This window comes from Armigeres subalbatus, chromosome 2 (assembly GCF_024139115.2).
Source record: "Armigeres subalbatus isolate Guangzhou_Male chromosome 2, GZ_Asu_2, whole genome shotgun sequence".
Classification (NCBI taxonomy): domain Eukaryota; kingdom Metazoa; phylum Arthropoda; class Insecta; order Diptera; family Culicidae; genus Armigeres; species Armigeres subalbatus.
The window spans coordinates 4,064,375-4,085,130 of NC_085140.1; the positions used below are offsets into that span (position 1 = coordinate 4,064,375).

The 20,756-nt window shown below is 39.7% G+C and overlaps 1 protein-coding gene and 1 long non-coding RNA gene across 2 annotated transcripts in view; one reads left to right on the forward strand and one right to left on the reverse strand.

The window, feature by feature from the left end:
• Positions 1-20,756, forward strand: part of LOC134213950 (uncharacterized) — a 555,234-nt gene that overhangs the window by 33,340 nt on the left and 501,138 nt on the right. The gene's annotated exons all lie outside the window — the stretch shown is intronic.
• Positions 6,595-7,310, reverse strand: LOC134213947 (microtubule-associated protein RP/EB family member 1-like). The gene is made up of 2 exons (XM_062693400.1): positions 7,152-7,310; positions 6,595-7,086 (listed from the first exon to the last, which is right to left on the reverse strand). Exons 1-2 carry the CDS (start codon positions 7,222-7,224, stop codon positions 6,683-6,685), a joined length of 477 nt encoding a protein of 158 aa, XP_062549384.1. The 5' UTR covers positions 7,225-7,310; the 3' UTR covers positions 6,595-6,682.

Here is a 20,756-nt window from a genome sequence, read left to right on the forward strand (position 1 = left end):
ATATAAACAGGAACGCGGCGATTTACCTATCGCAGACTGCTTTTTCTGTTACTGAAACTCTATTGATCGCAAAGCAGTTATTTGAATTTGAAAAAATAAAACCAGAATTGCGTACATAATATAAAACCAATTCAATAAAAATTCCGCGGAAAAAAAAAATTCGTTTTGTTTTGTAAAATTTTGAATTAAAAGAATCTTTATTTCGTATCGTTTCGAAGTCTCGAAAGTATTTCTATATTTCGTTTCGTTTTGTTAGGAAAAAGTGTGTTATCGCATAACCTTAATATTTATGAAAATTTGTTTTTTTTCTTTCGTGAAACATTTTATGATTTCTTCATTGAATTTTTTTCTTTTTTTTCCAAGTTCGTTAAATTTGTTTTTCTAATTGCAATTTTTGCTTTTAAATCTGCTGATTTATTTCTGTTTTGTGGAAAATTCTCAATCTATATAATAAAAATGAAATGGTCTGTGTTCGTATCCGCATAACTCGAAAACGGCTGGATTGATTTTATTCATTCCTTCAGCAGCTACATTCGTTACAGTTTCCGACGGGTTTATATGATATTTTCTTAGTCGAAAATCATTAGTAAAGTAGAGTAAATCCTGAAAAAGTAAAATAAAGATTCGTATGGGAAATTCGCATAGGCAGTTTGCAACGCGCATTTTCGCCTACTATGCAGGACAACGTCTGCCGGGTCGACTAGTTTTTTATAGAAATTTTGCATTAATTTGTGGAAATTCGATTTCTTTATTGATAATATTCTAATTTTTGCCTTCTTATGGGAAATTTCTAATTCTTCATTGAAATTTTATTTTGCTCCCAAAGACTATTGCTGCAGCGCACAATAGGAAAAAAGGAGGTATTTTTGGCCAAAATTATGAATCCTGCAATAAATGGTGGTTTTAATCATAAAAACCCAGATTAATCCACCTAGCGGTGATGGTGCCTTTCTCGTTCGTTCAAAAGGTTTGGAAAAATCTCAAGTAACATCAATATGTGATGATATAGAAATGCTAATATCATTTTCCAAACTTAGACGTACATGTTCATGATAGAATTAGAGGCGAAAGTATAGAATTGATAGTTCCGTTTGGAAACGGCATGAAGAATGTTTTTATAGAAGTCGATTTGAAAGGCCAGTGAGATATTTGTATCAGCTTCCACACTGATATTCCTTCTCCTTCATACGGGAGCTCCAGAAGGAAGGCCGTGGAGATATGTGCCATCACAAATATTGCCCTCCGCTCGCTTTCAAATCGACTTCTAAAAAACATTCTTCATGCTCGCCGTATCCTAACGGAACTAGAAATACTAGAATAAGAGATCGGCAAAGACGCCATCTTGTTTCCAATCAAACCGTCAAAAGAGGTTCCAAATCGACTTGTTTACTTTTTTCACCCATAAGAGTCAAGCAAAAAGTTCAAGTGATGCCAGTATTATTTCCACGATATCACACCTTTTCATACGTTGCCATTTCGACAGTTTTTCACTCCGCCGGTCTCTGGTTATAGGGTTGCTAAACGGAACTATCAATTCTATACTTTCGCCTCTAATTCTATCACGGTGTTGAACTTAGTCTGTAGATTAAAAAACACCTTAATAAAGACTAAAAAAAAAAAAATAATTCTATCATGAACATGTACGTCTAAGTTTGGAAGATGATATTAGCATTTCCATATCATTGTAAATCGGTCAACTTCACGTAGAAGTAACACACACAAAATCATTAATTTAGTGGACCAATATGTGGATTGGTTATATTTTTCATATTTGTTTATAGGGTTAAGGCAGGTATTTTCGTCTTTTCGTCGTAGTCTCGAAAACCAATAAAAGAGAAACTTTTTTGACAAACTCATCCGTATCAAATCGTAAGCTCAGGAGATACGTTCTGCTATATTGGAGTTCTAGCAAAAGGACGTTCCTTTCGATGATTTTAGCCACCAAGACGATGGACGGAAATACCTGCCGTGTCCCTATGCATAAAAAAAATTCTCGACAAACGCAATTTGTTGCAAACAAATCGGATGAGCATAAGAGCAAAAATTGGCATTTTATTTTGTAGTTTTAAAATTAGTATTTTCGCCATAACTTTTGACCCAATTGTACGATCCGGCCAAGTTTCTATAGGGAACAATGGGACAAGATTCTGCGTCGAATGCAATCTGTTGCGAGCGACCTGAGAAGCACACATATTGCACATCAATCACAGTAACTTATATATGACCGGATTCAGTCACAATATGGTTACTGCAACCAGATGTGTTGAACTTGTGTTGCTTGGGGAATAGATGAAGTCTTAGTGCTAAAAAAGTGAGCTAGACTTTTTTGAACTCTTTTCACAATAAATAGTAATTTGACCATAACATAACATAAGTCCATAGCCCGATCTGGCCAATTTTCAATAAGAAAATATGAGACATTCTGCGTCGAATGCAATTTAATGCGAGCAAATCGGTTTAGGAAAAGTGCCTGAAAAATGAGTGACATTTTTTACGCGATTTTCCGTATGAATTTGTATTTTGGCCATAACTTTTGATCCCATAGTCCGATCTGGCCAATTTCAAATAGGAAACAATGGGACAGGATTCTGCGTCTAATGCAACTTGTTGCGAGCAAATCGGTTGAGGATAAGTGGCCGAAAAATGAGTGACATTTTTTACGCGATTTTTTTGTATGAATTTGTATTTTGGCCATAACTTTTGATTCCATAGTCCGATCTGGCCAATTCCAAATAGGAAACAATGGGACAGGATTCTGCGTCGAATGCAACTTGTTGTGAGCAAATCGGTTGAGGATAAGTGCCCGAAAAATGAGTGACATTTTTTACGCGATTTTTTCGTATGAATTTGTATTTTGGCCATAACTTTCGATCTCATAGTTCGACCTGGCCAATTTTCAATAGGAAATAATAAGAAAGGATTCTGCGTCGAATGCAACTCGTTGCGAGCAAATCGGTTGAGGATAAGTGCCCGAAAAATGAGTGACATTTTTTACGCGATTTTTTTGTATGAATTTGTATTTTGGCCATAACTTTTGATTCCATAGTCCGATCTGGCCAATTCCAAATAGGAAACAATGGGACAGGATTCTGCGTCGAATGCAACTTGTTGCGAGCAAATCGGTTGAGGATAAGTGCCCGAAAAATGAGTGACATTTTTTACGCGATTTTTCCGTATGAATTTGTATTTTGGCCATAACTCTTGATCCCATAGTCCGATTTGGCCAATTTCAAATAGGAAACAATGGGACAGGATTCTGCGTCGAATGCAACTTGTTGCGAGCAAATCGGTTGAGGATAAGTGCCCGAAAAATGAGTGACATTTTTTGAGTAGTTTTGCACACACACACACATACACACACACACACACACACACACACACACACACACACACACACACACACACACACACACACACACACACACACACACACACACACACACACACACACACACACACACACACACACATACACACACACACACACACACAGACATCACCTCAATTCGTCAAACTGAGTCGATTGGTATATAACACTATGGGTCTCCGGGCCTTCTATAAAAAGTTTGTTTTTGGAGCGATCATATAGCCTTTACCGTATACTTAGTATACGAGAAAGGCAAAACATAGATAGAAACGAAAAATATTTTTTTCGAGCCTTTAATGGGGTATGGGACCAATGTTTGGCATAGTATCGATTTTTGTCATATTCTACAAAACCAACGGAATTTTGTCACTTTTTGTTGGCTTGCAATAAGCCCGCTTGATGCTGGATAAAATACTAATGGTCATATAAAGGGTTTTACTGTATATTCGTGTCACAGACAAATGGACGCAACACAGTTTTCCTAAATGATCAAAATTTCATTCATTTAGCGTCATATTGTGAATGCAACAAAATGGAATTTCATTTATTTGACATTTCCATAGGATTTCTTTCATAAATATAAAAACGTATTGTGACAAGGAGTTATTTAACACACTACTCATCCACCACTTCATGACACGTTATGGTTAAATCTATAACTCGCTTCTATTATGTAGTAATGTCAAAATTGTAAATTTTGTACCCCTTCCCTTCTACTGCGTGACGCTTTTTATGTGTTAGTTGATTTTTTCTTGAATTAGGCGCAACGTTAAGACATAACCCTCCCCCTTCAAATGTTATGTAAATTGTGTTCGTCATCATTTTCAATTGAAGTGGCATTATTGAGTAACTCAGATGAAAATTGAAAAATCAGAAGTTTACCAAAACACCTGATTAATCCCCCTAGCGGTAATGTTATCTTTCTCGTACATTATAAGAAAATGTATTTTGGCCATAACTTTTGAGCCCATAGTCCGATCTAGCCTATTTCTAATAGGGAGCAATGGAACAACGTTCTCTGACGAATGAAACTCGCTGCGAGTAAATCGGTTGAGTGTAAGTGCCTAAAAAATAGTTAAGATAATTTTTGCTCACACACATACAGACATTAACATACACGTACACACAGACATCACCTCAATTCGTCGAACTGAGTCGATCGGTATACAACACTATGAATGTTTGGGCGTTCTTTTTAATGCTTTTGGAGCAATCATATAGCTTCTACGTATACTTAGTACACGAGAAAGAGAAAAATAGGCAATTTTTCAAAAATCATGTATCTTACAAAGTTGTGAATTTGGGCAGAATTTTATTCATGGTCCTCAAAGCTTATGCGTTCAATAGTATAGTGCATGATGTTTTACTGCGGGGTATTGCTGGGTACCAAACTGTTTTGTTCGTTAAAAACTACGTAAAATATGCTTTTACAAATCTACTAAAAACTAAATTTTGGACGGAGCTATTATTACATTATCAAGCCTATTGCATAGATCTGTTCAAGAGCTTTGTAACGATTTATGAATATGTTACTTTTGAGACGAAAATATGGCAAAGCTAGCCGTTTTCCCAAAAAACGTAAAAATATCATTTCTAGGAGGGGCTAGTTTGAACGCCCCCCACCCCTCCCAAAAAAATCTAAAAAATAAAAACCGTCCTGATTATAAAAATATAGGTTATAAGCTGTGTATTCAGCACATTTTACTCGCTCAAATAGAAAATTAACCTTTTGGTAGTTTTGGCCACTCCTTTATATGGGGCTGTCCTATTGTGCAGCGTTCTGAGCAGATTCCAATTTTGATACGTAATATTTTCATTGACAAGAGGACAGCGGGCTGAATTCTGACGATTTTGGTGTTCTGCCATCGCATCAAACAAGAATAATCATCTTCGGAGAGCAGCGCAGCAAGTGCAATACGATACGGACTACAGCACCAACGGATTGGCTGGTTTTCAACCGAAGGATGGATTCCCCCTGGTTTTGACGGTTACCTTTTAGATACCTTTCGTCTAATGTCCCGTTCCTGTTTCAACCAGTTTTTCCAAATTGTATCCAATGTTAATGTTTTTAGTGAAAAGGCTATTTGTTTTTCGTTTTCAATTTGTTTTAACGATTTAACCCGGCAAGGATCGCCAAATGTGTGGCCTCGTGCCATCGGAAAGGACCACCCAAATACGTTAGTTAGTTGCCTAGGATAAAATAATACTTACATGTCGTCTGTTACTTATCAGGGGAAAAACTGGTTGCTTTGCAAACGTGTTAAAAGCCATGGCCTACTGATGCTCTCAATTCAAATTATTTCGCGATTGCGCGGTTGCGTATGGTGAGTTACGTGAGACGTGAGATCGATAAGATAGATATCGGCAATAGACTTATGCAGGGGTTCATCGAATTCACTCACCCGATGGATTTTGACATTTGAGCGGGTCGTTTTCTCGAACAAAAGTTCATTTTGCGTTCATTATGCGACCCGCTCAAACGTCATAATTTCTTGAAGGAGTTCATTTTGCGTTAGTCTATATGCATATTACACACTGCCAAACGAGAATTCAAATGACTATAAATTCATGGCACCCAGACAGCAAGATCAGATGATAAAATCGAACGAGTTTGAATGAGTCCGGTTTGATAAACAAGAATACAGGTTCATTTTTGTCGTGCGTGAAGTGAAACTAGATACTCCTGCCTGCAAAATTTCTAAAAATTGTTTCAGATTGTTTTCACTTTCTTCGTATTATCTGTTATTTTTTACCTTAGTGATATAAATCAACGGTTGTCTAAATTTGATAAAATACACATCTAGCTGTCATAATGCTGAGCAATGAGTGACTGAGCAATTAAGCATGAAAATGTCGGATAGTCTCATGCACACTAGCGCCGCCAATCGAAAATTAACTTGATGGATTTGACCTTCCAGACAACTCAGTTTTAAAACGGATTTTTTCCTTACATTAGAATATAACAGTGGAATTTCTGGCGAATTGAGATTTGTGTCATTTCACAGGTCAGTTTTCACACCCGGATTACGGTTTCATCCAATAACAACGCGCAACTTACATTAGGAAAAACTTTACGCCTTTTGGCAGAAACCTATTTGAAAAAAACAAATTTTACAATTTAATTATTTTTCATTGGCTAATGGAAAGCATATGTTTCGGATCAAATGTGGCAATATGTTACTCATATGCTTCGACGAAAATGTATCAGAAATCATAACAATAAATAACATTTTTTTCAGTGTGAAATTTAAAATTATTTTATTTTATTGCTTTCATAGTTTTTAAGTTAAGTGTTTCAGTAGTGATCGCAAAATCCTAGTAATAGTAAGGACGTGGCGTTGTCGTGGTCGTGGTCCCATACTTCATATCCAGCACATTCTGCAGTAGCGGTGGTAAACCGGCCTTTTTCGTTGGTAGGAGCATTAACTTTTTGTTCAGTGTAGGGAACTTTTTCGGAGGCTTCTTGGTTGTGGTGGTGGTAGTGGTAGTCGTCGTCGTTGTGGTAGTTGGGGTCGGCTTCCTACACGGCTTCTTCGGGGCCACGTACGGTGGTTGGTAAGGCTCGTAGTACGGCAGCGGTTCGTAGTGCGGATAATACACTGGTTCATATTGCGGATAGTAGACTGGCTCTGGAAGGTATTCGTATTCGACAACTGGATAAGCTACCGGTGCCTGATATCCGCCGGCATGTCGTTTGTGCTTGACATGATCTTTCTTCGCTGGAATGAAATAAATCATTTGTTCAATATAAATCCTTACATTCGTTTGCAAAAGTGTAACTTACCGTGCCCATGATGAAGGCTAGCCCCGGAAACCATCAGTGCTAAACTAGCTGATAAAATTATGCTGAACAACATCTTCAGTCCTAATTCGAAAAGTACGATTTAAACTGAACGAGGTGATTGATGAACTGATGATGATTCTGCGCATCGGCTCCTGTTTTGTAGTCCCACGGAAACAACACGTTGAGTTACCTGTCGTTGGAGGTAATAAATTTCTTCAGATGTTTACCCGTGTAGAGGTATCGCTTTCCCAAAAATAACATAAAAAGATAATAATTGATGCTATTATTACAACCAAAACAATATCCAACAGGTAAATGGTTGGGGATTTTTTATTTCATTTGCTGGATGAGCATCAAACTACCTCGGCTAGAGCGGTACAATTTTTATTAACTAGTTTAGACACTGAGTGGATGTCAACTGCATCCGACACATTGGTAACATCTCAGTGGATGTAAACTAGATTATGCATAATTAAATAATTTATTATTATGTCGATTATCACTTTCAACAACTCTAAATTACCCACAAAAAGTGGTAATTGATTAACTTTTCCAGAGCAATAATTGATTGATACCGGTCGCCTCTCACAATCCCCGTTGTCAAGCGGAGCCTTCATCGGCAATTGGATTGACATAGTTTTACAGGAGCTTAATTGATGGCTTACAATCGTTGCTATCGATCGGTAATAGATTTCCGTCCGAAGACAGTTGGCTTCATTGAAATCAATTATTCTCGTCGTCGTCGTGGTCTTCAGTATGGGGCTTTTCGTGTCCTCGTAGACCAGCTGCTGCTGAGTAGTATCGATTGAGCGTAACTTTACTCCAGTGAAAGTGGGAGTTTCAATGGAAAAAAAAGTTTGACCATATGTCTCATACATATTGAACGAAGCCGGTGGCGTTGAGTTGATTGTTTCACTCTTCTTTTTCTTTTGGGGTATTATTTTCGAGAGCCGACTGATAACATGATGATATATACTTTTCAACACTAGAATAATATGAAGTTCGTTATGTTTTAACATTTGGAGTATGATTATTTATTATTCAATATTGAAGGCACATTGTAACTAGAATTTTACAGTTACGGAATTTAAAGGAATTTAATTCTGTTGTATGTATTTCGATCGAATGAAATATTTCATGTCAGATGAAGCTGAACAAATTTTTACAATTTCCTTTGTTATTATATTTGACCTCAATTCTCCTTTTTTGCGGGGGCGCATTGATTATCCATCAAGATGATGGTAGCCAAAACTTTCTCGTTCTTCTGTTCAAATTTCCACTCCATCGACTGTTTATTCTGGTTTCTTATTTCCCGCAAAACCTCGTTCAGATCGGTGGCCAAAAACCGACCCGAAACTTGTTACAAAACGCCACCGCAGCGTCATTCCGAAAGCCAAGAAGATGAAACGAAAAGAATGGAAACAATTTTCGAACTTGATGAATTGGACGGCACCAACCGACGACGACAGACATCCGGCTTCCTCGGTCTCGTGTTGCGCGTATAAAATGTCTCCTCCTCCGAATTCTCCGCCACAGCAAATACTCGGAAGCGCAGGGATTGATGATGATATTGTGGAATTTCTCTCCCGGAGTTCGTTGTTAGCGGAAGTAGGCTGTGAAATTCGATCCGAAAACTGGAATCAATACGGAAATAATGGGAACATTTTGGCGCCATTCCAGCCTACTCCTTCGATTTCGCATCGGTTTCTTTGATTTGAAAACACCGATACAAAGTTTTGCCGTAGAAGCTGTTTTGCAATATTAAAAGCAGTATGCGCGGAATGAAATTGGATGACTGTCAATAAATTATTAGACTTTTATCGAAAACATTTCTAGTTTCGATTTACAATCAAAATAAATGTCTATAAACTAATGCGCTGTAAATCTTAATTGATGTGAGTATGCCTTTACATTTTAATTATGCTTCCCCCATTTATGACTAAAAACAAAATATACCTGATAATAGATTACACCTTAAACATTAACTGATGTATTTGATTTCGTATGTGGTTTTCAATAACGATCCATTGGACATGAGTACATGTTTTACTCCTTCTTCAATGGAATTTCATAATAGATTATTTTCATACTGTCTGCCATGTCCCGCAAACGAGCAAACACAACGAGAATCTACCCAAACAGGTCATAATTTAAAATAGCAACTGCCACCTGACAAAAGGCAGAATGTCATCGGACAAAAATTAATGAGTCGGTCGCTACCTGAAAGCACTTATGCACCATTCCATATAATATTTGTCCATAACCCGTCACCCAACGACCATGTGGAACGAAGAGGGAAGCAAAAATTAAAACACGAAAAACCCCGAGTGACAATGCTCATTCCCTGTACTGCAATCGCCCCACCTGGTGTCGGGAAGAAAGAAAGAAAAGCTCATCAACCGGACTCTGATAGCAGCATCCCCTCGCTTCGTTCCCCGTGTCACAACCTTGCCAACCTATCCCGCACTGTCTGTCATTCATCCAGCTCCAGTTCCACCCACATCCCATTTCTTCCATTGGAAAAGGGCGGAAGCGACTACCGCAAACCAGCTGGAAACGTGTTTATTTCCATTCAAAACATTTAATGCGACAAGATCACTGAAGCATAAATTTCAATTTTATTGACTTAATTAATGTTTGTTGTACGGTGGATGCTTCCCCGTCTCTGATTCGTCTCGATTGGCTTCCAGTATGTATGGCAGCAAACAGAACGACGGATCGGAAGGGTTTCATCAGCACCCTTCTTCCCAGAAGTTCCAATCATCTGCACTCCCCCAGAACTTCGACGTGCACACGCTCCATCGGAGCAACCTTTGCCGTTTTCTGCCCGCTATCCATCCACATCGCCTACTGAGGCTGCGAAGCCCCCGATCAAAGCGTTCCGCTAAACATAGCAGGCACTGATCTGTGTGCGTTGAACAACTTGACCGAGTAGGAAGATGATACGGAATTAATTACAGCTGATTGCGTTGTAATTGAAGTGTGAATACGCTATTCCCTTCGTTGCACTTGAAGCGCCGCACCATCCGTGTGGCCGACCCTGCGTCTCCATCGCTTTAAAACGGTGTGCGCTGGGGGAGGGAAGTTGGTGCTAGCGTACCGAGAGCTTACCGTTTGCTGCTGACGGAGAAGGCGGATGATTCTCGATTCAATGACTTTCAAGGGATGCTTCGATTCTGGGTCAAAATTAACGAGTCTTGAGAGAGAATTCGTATGAAGCTCTGCTCAGCTGAGATCGAAATTCATGTACCTGAGAAGATGTGATTTGTTTTTTAGTTATCAAAAAGAGACAAAAAGCAAACCATTTTATGTTCATTTCAAGGGATGTCTTTGAATACAGTGAACAATCCCTAACTCGATGTTCTGTAACTCGATATTTTCCCTTACTCGATGAAATTCAAAAGCCCTTGAATCTAGCATACTGCGTTACCTCCATAAGTCGATACTTCCCTTACTCGATGTTCTCTCGTCGTCGAAGTAATTTTCCAACGCATATTGTCAGAAGCGGTTCACATGCACGATATACACGGTGTCGGGTCATTTGTCCGAATTCCGTTTGACCGAATGCCATTTAGCCAAATAGTTGAGAATTAACTTAAATTGTGAGTAATGAGAAGTGAGAAGTTGAAGTGAGAAATTTGAAGTGAAAAGTGTGAAGAGGAAAGTGAGAAGTAGAAAGTGAGAAGTATGAAGTGAGAAGTGAATAGTAAGAAGTGAGAGGTAGGAATTGAGAATAAAGAAATGAGAAGTACTAAGTGAGAGGTGAGAAGTGAGCAGTGAGCAATGAGAAGTCAAAAGGAAAAGTCAGATAGGATAATTTCATAGCGTGAAATGAGAAGTAAGAAGTGAGAATTGAAAAGTGAGAAGTTAGAGCCATCCAAAAGTGAAAAGTAGGAAGTGAGAGGTGAGAATTGAAAAGGGAGAAGTGCGGAGTGAGAGGTGAGATGTGAGAACTTGAGAAGTGATAAGTGAGAAATGAAAACTGAGAAATTCGAAGCGAGCAATGAGGAGAAGAAAGTGAGAAGTAAGAAATAGGAAGTATGATGAGTAAGTGAGTAAGTAAGAAGTGAGAATTGAGAAACGAGAAATGAGAAGTGAGTATTGAGCATTAAGAAGTGATAGGTGAAAAGTGAGGAGTGAGGGGTGAGAAATGAGAAGTGGGAAATGAGAAATGAGTAGTGAGAAACGAGAAGTGAGAACTAAGGACCGAAGAGTGAGATATGAGAAGTGGGATGTGACTGTTGAGAAGTGAGATGTGATAATTGAAAATTGTAAAAATAATCCGTACAGTCAAACCTCCATGAGTCGATGTTCTATGACTCGATATCGACTCATAGAAACAAATTATTCCATATTAAAAAATATTTCCAGGGCTACTGTGATGGCCCCTTCAAAGAGCTTTCCAAGGAGTTTCTGTTCCACATCTCGATATTTCCTTGAGTCGATGGTCCCTTCAATATCGACTCATGGAGGTTTGACTGTATTCATTCAAATTTCCTTCATTCCTCTTTTCGCTCTCTTTTCCCGCTCTCTTTCTTCTTTCTCCCTTCTTCTCTCTTTCTCCTTCTTTCTACCCCCTTTTTACGTTTTTCTTTTTTCTCCGTCTTTCTTTCTTCTTTCTTCTAACTTCTAACCCTTTTCTTTCTGACTTCTTCTTTCTGTCTTATATGATTTTTTTTAATGTCTTATAGCACCACTTCTCAACACCTCGCTTCTCACATCCCAAGTATCATTCTTCACTTCTCACTTCTTGCTTCTGTTTTCCTCTCTACTCACTTCCAATTTCTCACTTCACATCTATCACATATCGCTTCTCACCACTCACATCTCACTTCTCATTTCTCACTTTCTAATTCTCACTTCTCATTTGTTACTGCATACATCGCACTACTAAGTACTCACTTGCATTTCAAGGAACTCACTTATCACTAATCTGTACTCACGTCCTTCTCATTCCTCACTTTTCAACGTTCACTTCGAATATCTCACTGCCCTTTTTATTTAATAAAGGAAACAATTTTAATTATTTGGCTAAACGGCATTCGGCCAAATGACCCTTTTTGCCAAAAACGGCTCTTTCGGCGAAATGGCATACGGTCCAATGACCTTGAACCATATTTCTGCATACTATGACAAGTATTTGATATTTTAAGAACTCCCTAACTCGATGGTCCCTTCAATATCGAGTAAGGGAGAGTTCACTGTACTTATCATTGATCGATAGGGTTGTATTGTATTTGTAGTAGTGAGTGAAGTGAGGAACTTAATATCAAGGTAAAAAACATTGGCGTAACTAATGAAAAAGTCTAGGGGGGGCTAACTTTTTTTTAAACTTTTCCTTTTTAACACTCATAACACAGAAAGTTTACCATTTTCGCTCGATTCAACTGATGTATATTGTTGGTCTACCAGATATCAATGGAAGACTTAAATATTTCAAATGATGTTCATCAACGCTCAGCCCTGTTACAAAAATCTAGAAATCTCGTAGGATTCCCAAAATCCTTGGTAGGTTCGCTCGCCTTAAATAGAATGTGAAGCACGATCCTGATTTTTCAAGGATTTTTTGATTTGATTCGATCCTAGAATACATTATAAATTGAATATTGGATAAATTAGTTGGTTAAACTTTTTGCGCCAGCTTTCAATTTAGTGGCCTGACAATTCCTACGAGCTTTCAAACGGCGATCTGACCACAACAAACTAACCGCTCTTTTCTGTTAGAAACTTCTAGGATGATTTAAAAAAATCAGTTTTACATCCTAATACTTGGTCGTTAGTTTTCAATTTAGTTAAAAAAAATTGTAACAAATTAACTTATAGAAGCATTTGTTTACACATAGGAACATTCAACACATCTTTTCTCTCAGTAGGTCTGTTCCACGCCTACTGAGACATTTTCACTGGTTTCATTGCTGCAGCGACAATAGAGAATTAAATAGTATGGGGAGTTTTTAAAATCTTTCCGAAAGAATACAAAGTTCTTTCTTATTAAACTTTTAGTTACCTCTACTTGAAATCTAAAAGTTTTACCGAACCTTTCTTAAGAAGCCTACAGTGATAATTAAAATGCGCTGCAGCTTTTAGGATTGGTATTAGTTAGGAAGGTTAAGATCATACGCTCGATTTAGATAACAATTACTCACAAAACCTGGAAAAACTTGAAAATATATAATATATTTTTTTATTTACTTGATGATGAGGTATTTCCTTTGGTATTTCATAAGTTATAACGTGTTTTGAGGGGTCCAGATTTTGTCGTGAGCAAGCCTTATAACAATTGCTCGAAGTTCAAAAACTTGAGCGAATAGATTCAACTTGCTGTAGTCTTTTGATGAGAGGGATTGGATAATGAAGACAATCCTTTCTCTGCATTTACCGCCGTATATAATCAGTGGACTAGATATGTGCAATACTTATACAAAGTAAAAAATTTTCTAGGGGGGGCTAGCCAGATCCTAGGTGGGGCTATAGCCCCCCCTAGCCCCCCTGTAGTTACGCCAATGGTAAAAAATCAAATCGAAGTGAGTAGTGAGAAGTAGGGAAAAGTATGAAGGGAGAAGTGAGAAGTGAAAAGTAGTAAGTAGTAGTTAAAAGTGATATGTGATAAGTGAGAAATGAGAAATCAGAAGTGAGATATAAGAAGTTGAATTGAAAATTAGAATTGAGAAATGCAAAGTGAGAAGTGAAAAATGAACAGTGAGAATTGAAAATTTAAAGAAATTCGAAGTGTGAAGTTAAAAGTGAGAACTTCAAAGTGAGTAGTGAGAAGCGAAAAGTATTAAAGGAAAAGTGAGAAGTAAAAAGTTAGAAGATAGTAGTGATAGGTGAGAAATGGAAAGTCAGAAGTGAGTTATAATAAGTTATAAGTGAAAAGTGAAAATGAGAGTGATAAGTGAAAAATGAGATGTGCGAAGTGAGAAGTGAGAAATTGAAAGTGAGAAGTGAGTAGTAGAAAAAGGGAAGTGCGAAAAGAGAAGTGCGAAAAGAGAAGTAAGAAGTGAACAGTGAGAAATGAAGAGTGACAAGTAAGTTGTGAGAAGGGAGTAGTGCTTCGTCTTTCTTTTTTCTTCTTAGTTATTTTGCCTTCCTTCTCCTTTCTGTGTATTATCTCTTCACTCACTAATCACTACTCAACATCTTGCTTCTCACTTCATAATTATCACTCTTTTCATCATCTTTATCCCACTCCTTCTTCTAACTTCGTAACCATCACATCTCACTTCTTACCACTTTCTTCTCACTTTCCACTACTCATATGTTTCTTCACACACCTTACTACTCAATACTCACTTCCGTTCTCAGTACTAACTTCTCACTACTCTGTTCTAATTTCGTACATCTCATTTCTCTTTTCTCAGCTTTCGCTGTTCACCATTCACTTCCAACCTCTCACTTCTCACTTTACTTAATAAGGAAACAAGTTTTAACTGTTCGGCTAAACTATATTCGGCCAAATATAAACGTGTTCCCTATCTCGATACCTCCCTAACTTGATGGTCCCTTCAATATCGAGTAAAGGAGAGTTCATTGTAGTTAAAACTCTGAATAATCCACTTAGGGGTGTTGGTGTATTTCTCGTGCAAAAAAAACTAAAAAATAAAAATAAATGTTTAGCTTGATGCTAAGTTCCGCAAAATGTGTCTACAAAACTTGTACACATACACACATACACACAGACACACATACAGACATCATCTCAGTTCGCCGAGCTGAGTCGATTGGTATATAATAGTATGGGTCTACGAGCCTCTTATTAAAATTTCGTTTTTGGGGTGATCATATAGCCTTTCGGTACAACTTTGTTGTACGAGAAAGGCAATATTTATAGTAACTAGTTATGAGTCGAGAAAAAATGCTCCATTTTTCTTTTAAAGAGTTTGATGTGCGCTACTCATTGTTTTGTATTGGTGGGTCAACCGCAAGAAAAATAGTGTTATTGTGGATTGAATGCAACATAATTCTCCAGAATGTATCACAATTCTGCATGGAGGAGCCCCATTTAAAAGAATTCATTTCTTTGTGTTGGTGAGACACACGCTAGAGGATTGGGAATTGAATGAATCACAATACTGCGTGGTGGGATTATCGCTTTCAAGAGTTCTTTCTCTGCTTTCTCTCGGATTGATTAAAATTCTGCACGATGAGACTCCCGCATTTAGGAGTTTCTTCATTTAAGTTGGTGAGACGCTCGTAAAAAAATGGTGTTATTTTGGATCCAATAGATTACATTTTTGGGTAGTTGGACTCATGTATTCAAGTTTTTCGCTACGTTGGTGGGACGCCCGAGAGAAGAAAGATTGTGAATCCAATTGGTCACAACGATGGCTGGTGACACTACGATATTTTCCTCTGTATCGATGGGACACCCGCAAGCAGTATTGTGTTATTGTTTATCGGATTGCTAACAATTCTGCGTAGTAGGACGCCCGTTTGAAAATGTTTCCTCCTTCACGTTGACTAAACGCCTACAAGAAGTATAATGTTATTGTGATTTGCGAGGTTTTGGCTTTTCAGTCAGTAGAACAACCGTTTAAGATCTTTCCCAACGTTTCGGCAAGTTTTTATTGCCTTCATCAGTGGAAAAACCATGAATGTACGTCAAACGTCCTTGTTTTCAGACGATTTTTTGCCGGTCGTGCTTCAATTTACCACCAAAGTCTTTGCATCATTTCCCAAAAAATTCTAGATAATTCAAAGAAAAATCAGATGGTTATTAATGTACGGCAAACATTTTAGATGAGCGCAAAACTTATTAAAATAATACAAAATTGTATACGCCGCAACGATTATATTTAAGATTAAAGTCTTCCAATATTTTGTATTCAAAATAGTTATACAGATCTTTATGGTTTTCATGCAGAACAATATAAAAATCTGCCATCCACTGGTAGGGTGTTCATTTAGTGTATAGCACATCCACATGATGTTCAACCTTTGAAAAAATACATTTTCGACCTCGCCAGAGCAGTTTATAAAGTTTTCCAACAACTTCATAAATGCATCTGAACATATTCGTAAACAGCGTCCCATCTACTTCCTACCCCCCAAATAACTAAATCTTCCACAACGTTCCTTCGCCCATACCTCCGGTCCCATACAAATACTCTCAATGAACCCACGCCCACCGCAAAACAAGTGGCTCCTCGACTCTTTCAAGCAACTTCGACCTGCATTGTTCAAGCTGCGGGCTACATCATGTAACAACAGCTTTTGCTGCTAAAGCCGAAAAACCGCGCTCCACGGGCGAACACGACCGACGACGATAGTCAAACCATTTCCGCTTATGTTGTTGTTTGCTGACGACGACGACGACGACGACTGCAGCCACCACGGGAAGCTTCGGGGCCCTGTTGTTATCGTCGTCGTCGTTTAAGTTTACACAAGAAACGAGCAAACAGCCTCCGGTGCTGCCTCTGCTTCATGTCAAAGGTTCACCCAGCAGCGATTTACATCCTTGCAACTAATTTGCCTACCGACATAATATACTGGCCCCATCGTCGTCGTACGGAGCAGGCGGAAGAGGTCAGGGATCGAAGCAATCAGCTGGAATGAACATCCGATATTTCCATGCAAGCGAGCAAAGCAGGCCCCGGCTGTTGAACGACGGCCGCATTTCGACAGTCCACAGAAACAAAGTAACCGGAGAAGGGGTGACTCGCACACAGCCACCCACGCAGTCCTGCAACCATGACGATGGCATAATTATGATTAGTTTGAATAAATATTTGCCAGACGTGATGTTGTTCCGAGTATATTTACTGCTACTAACCATCGACCAACCACCGCAATACGGACACTTCTCTACTACTATCATTTATAGCGTTTTCACCGTCGCACGAAATCGGATTCAACCCTGCCTAATGCGGGCCTCGCAGAAACGAGATGGGACGGTAATATCCAAGCTCATAATCGACCCCTTTTCAAAGCCAACCGGAGCATCCCAAATTCAGAGGGAAACACTTCATTGGGAGCGAACGGCCATCCCCCGGCGGGCATAGATTGAATGGGGTGTCAACGTTTCTGATGTGTGTGCGATGCGATGCGATGCGGCAGACACATGAGCCGTATGGACCTCTGCATACCTGCCCGGGCCGGCAATCAAGTGAACAATACCGTGATGTGCACCTGGGGATCGCCCTCCACATCGCATCGGTGGTGGTGAAGATAACATAACTTTAATTGCTGTCAAAGCGTGCTCGTCTCCTTTACTTCGGATCGAGGTCGTAAAAACTTTGACGCTTCAAAGGGTTAACACTGATTCAGGTTTGTGGTGCCGTCGCGACGACGCGTCTGATGGAACCACGGGTAACAACCGTGATGAGCAGAGTTTCGAGCACATGACATTTTCAGACGTTGACTGTGGTGCTTTCTGGGGTTCGTTCCATGCACGGGTACACAATTTCTTCTGTACTACTTTATATGGTAGATGTAGTCCTTTCCGTGGAAATGGGCTCATGTCAAACAATACCAGTTCCATGAAATATTCTGATAACATCAGACAGTACATATTATAGTGGGAGGCAAAAAATTGGCCCATGCCAATTATTGGGTCTAGTGATCAAACGATAAGGTGAAATATTTAATGTTTGATCCTTAAACATACTTTTGTAGCTCAACCTCTTCATCTGGATTCAATGCTAATTCGATCAAACAGCTTTGTGTTGAAAACATATTTTCTATATCGTCATCATTATTGGCAGTAGTATTTGTCTTGCTCAAAACAAAGATTGAGTGCTGGATGCCAATTCTTTCGTCAGCTTTGAGTTTCTTGCTTAGATGACGGTCGACAACTTTGTAGAGAAGCAGGAGCAGTGTTGTGAAATTTCATAAGAATATCATTGGATTACTATTGCTAATAACTTGTAACCAATGCAGTGTTGTTCACTGTTGCATTTTTTCAGTTATCGATTGGTCCTCCGCGCAACGCGCATTGGTATGATTAAAGGCTCAAAAGTTTTTTTAAATGTCTTCATTCATCCCTAGGCTTGCTCGTCTCGGGAGGAGGCTCAAAAGTTGAAACGTTGCATCGGAGATAAGTAGTATGGGAGGGTAGGGCACATCAAGAAACCGAAACGGATATTGTTTAAGAGTACAACGAACCCTACTTACTACAGCCCTGTCATCGTAAACGTTAATGTGATTTGAAGCCAACAAATTCCCACGCCACCGACGATGTGCACCGCTCCTTATTCCACGTAGATCGCCGCACAGCAATGTATCGGCTGTCCAACAGTACCTAGGCAGAAGCCTAACGATTGCCGAGTAGTAGCTTCTCTGAGCACGATCATCATTACCACCGTCATGACCATCATCATTGCCACCCGACGTGAGGGAGTGATAAGGATGACCAGCATGCTTGATAAGAGCGGCGAGAATATCACCCGCTCTTTAACCCTATGGAAATATCATCGCATCAACGGTGGACAGGCTGACCGGTAGCAGCTTACGAGCAGCAGCAGTAGTTCACATCATCCAGTTCACCACGAAGAACGCACGGGCAGAAGTCTCACGGTCGTTTGTTTTATTAGATTTAGACTCCACTAGTGATAAGACCAATAAAGTTTGTGCATGTGACTGTTTCGTTTTATAGTTAAAAATAAAAGTGTAGTTAATTTATTTAATCGACGCGAGTGTTATTCTAATTACTGGATAGAATACCAGAAGCATCTGGAAGGCTGAAGGGACCTAGGATTGAAGAAGACCGAGTGCATGCAACAAACTATCCCGTTGGTCTGGTTTCCAAGCATCATCGTCAATGTTGGGGTGGAAGATTTATTGCAATCCACTGTTGAGCTATCAAAATTAAGGTATTTGGACCTCCTCCCAACAGATATATTCCAGTTTTGAAGTCCCTCCGACGGTAAGAATCAAAAGGGGAGTGTTGACTCTGACGCCACTTTCTTTCTCGAGATTTGATGGATATGTATCTCGTAATCCTCATTTCTCAACCTCCGCTTGAAGGTCGCTATGTTCGTAGTTTATCACAACCTGATAATACACGATGCACATCGTGTTATTGTACACCGTATATGTGCCTTCGATAGGTATCCCGTCATTGAGCTGCTTGAGAAGCTGCAACTTTCTAAACAGTAGACGGCTTCGAAGTTTTAAAGCGTACAATAGCCGAGATCTTGGCAATGGTTTCAACGAATCTCGGTAAAATTTTTGAGCTTAGTCTTCGATTATCTTTTGAGTACCCAATCAGTACACTTGTTATATGCGCGTGGGTTAAGAGAATATTTTACGATTTTTTTAAAGTAATTACAAAAGACGAACGAGGTTAGGTGTTTAGGCATCGCACAGAAAATGCACAAGTCTTAATCAGTAGATAACGATAAGATTTTACTTCAATTACTCGACTAGTATGCAACCACAATTACTCAGAAATACTTAAAGTAATTTCCCGCCAATACGGATAAACGATATTTAAGACACTGAAGATCCATGATAAAAGGACAAAAGACAGAATCACCGTCTTCGACCAGAGGTCGCACAGACTGAATACTTAACACCTACCATGAGACAACGGACAGGACATTCACACAACTCCCAGTGGGCGAAAAGTTTTCTCTTTAATCGGGGCGGGAATCAAGCCCACAGTTCACAGCACATGCTTCTGGTCGATTGACGTTGCTAACCGCACAGCCACAAAGCCCATGCCCAATGTAAATAAGCGCATTGTAAGAGAAACAATTAGATAACATACATTTCGATGGGTATCAAAGTCCTCAACTAAGAAAGTTGATAATTAGTCGTGATAGTCAGTTGTACCAGTCCATTTGAATAAACGAGTCATAGTGAAAGAGTCCGAAATAAATAGCCTTCCAAGCCTCTTGAAAGGAGGCTTCCGAGCCTCTTGAAAGCAGACTTCCAAACCTTTTAAAAGCAGACTTCCAAACCTTTTGAAAGCAGACTTCCGAGACTCTTGAAAGCAAACTTCCGAGCCTCTAGGAAGGAGGCTTCCGAGCCTCTTGAAAGCAGACTTCCGAGCCTCTTGAAAGCAGACTTAAGAGCATCTTGAAAGGAGGCTTCCGAGCCTCTTGAAAGGAGGCTTCCGAGCCTCTTGAAAGGAGGCTTCCGAGCCTCTTGAAAGGAGGCTTCCGAGCCTCTTGAAAGGAGGCTTCCAGGCCTCTTGAAAGGAGGCTTCCAGGCCTCTTGTGAGGACGCGTCCAGGCCTCTTGAAGGGTGGCTCCCAGGCCTCTTGAAGGGAGGCTTCCAGGCCTCTTGAAAGGAGGCTTCCAGGCCTCTTGCAAGGAGGCTTCCGAGCCTCTTGAAAGGAGGCTTCCAGACTCCAAAGCCTCTTGAAAGGAGGCTTCCCGAGCCTCTTGAAAGGAGGCTTCCGAGCCTCTTGAAAGGAGGCTTCCGAGCCTCTTGAAAGGAGGCTGCCGAGTTTCTTGAAAGGAGGCTGCGTAGCCTCTTGAAAGGAGGCTTCCGAGCCTCTTGAAAGGACGCTCCCGAGCCTCTTGAAAGGAGGCTGCCGAGCCTCTTGAAAGGAAGCTGCCGAGCCTCTTGAAAGGAGGCTACCGAGCCTCTTGAAAGGAGGCTGCCGAGCCTCTTGAAAGGAGGCTCCCAGGCCTCTTGAAAGGAAGCTGCCAGGCCTCT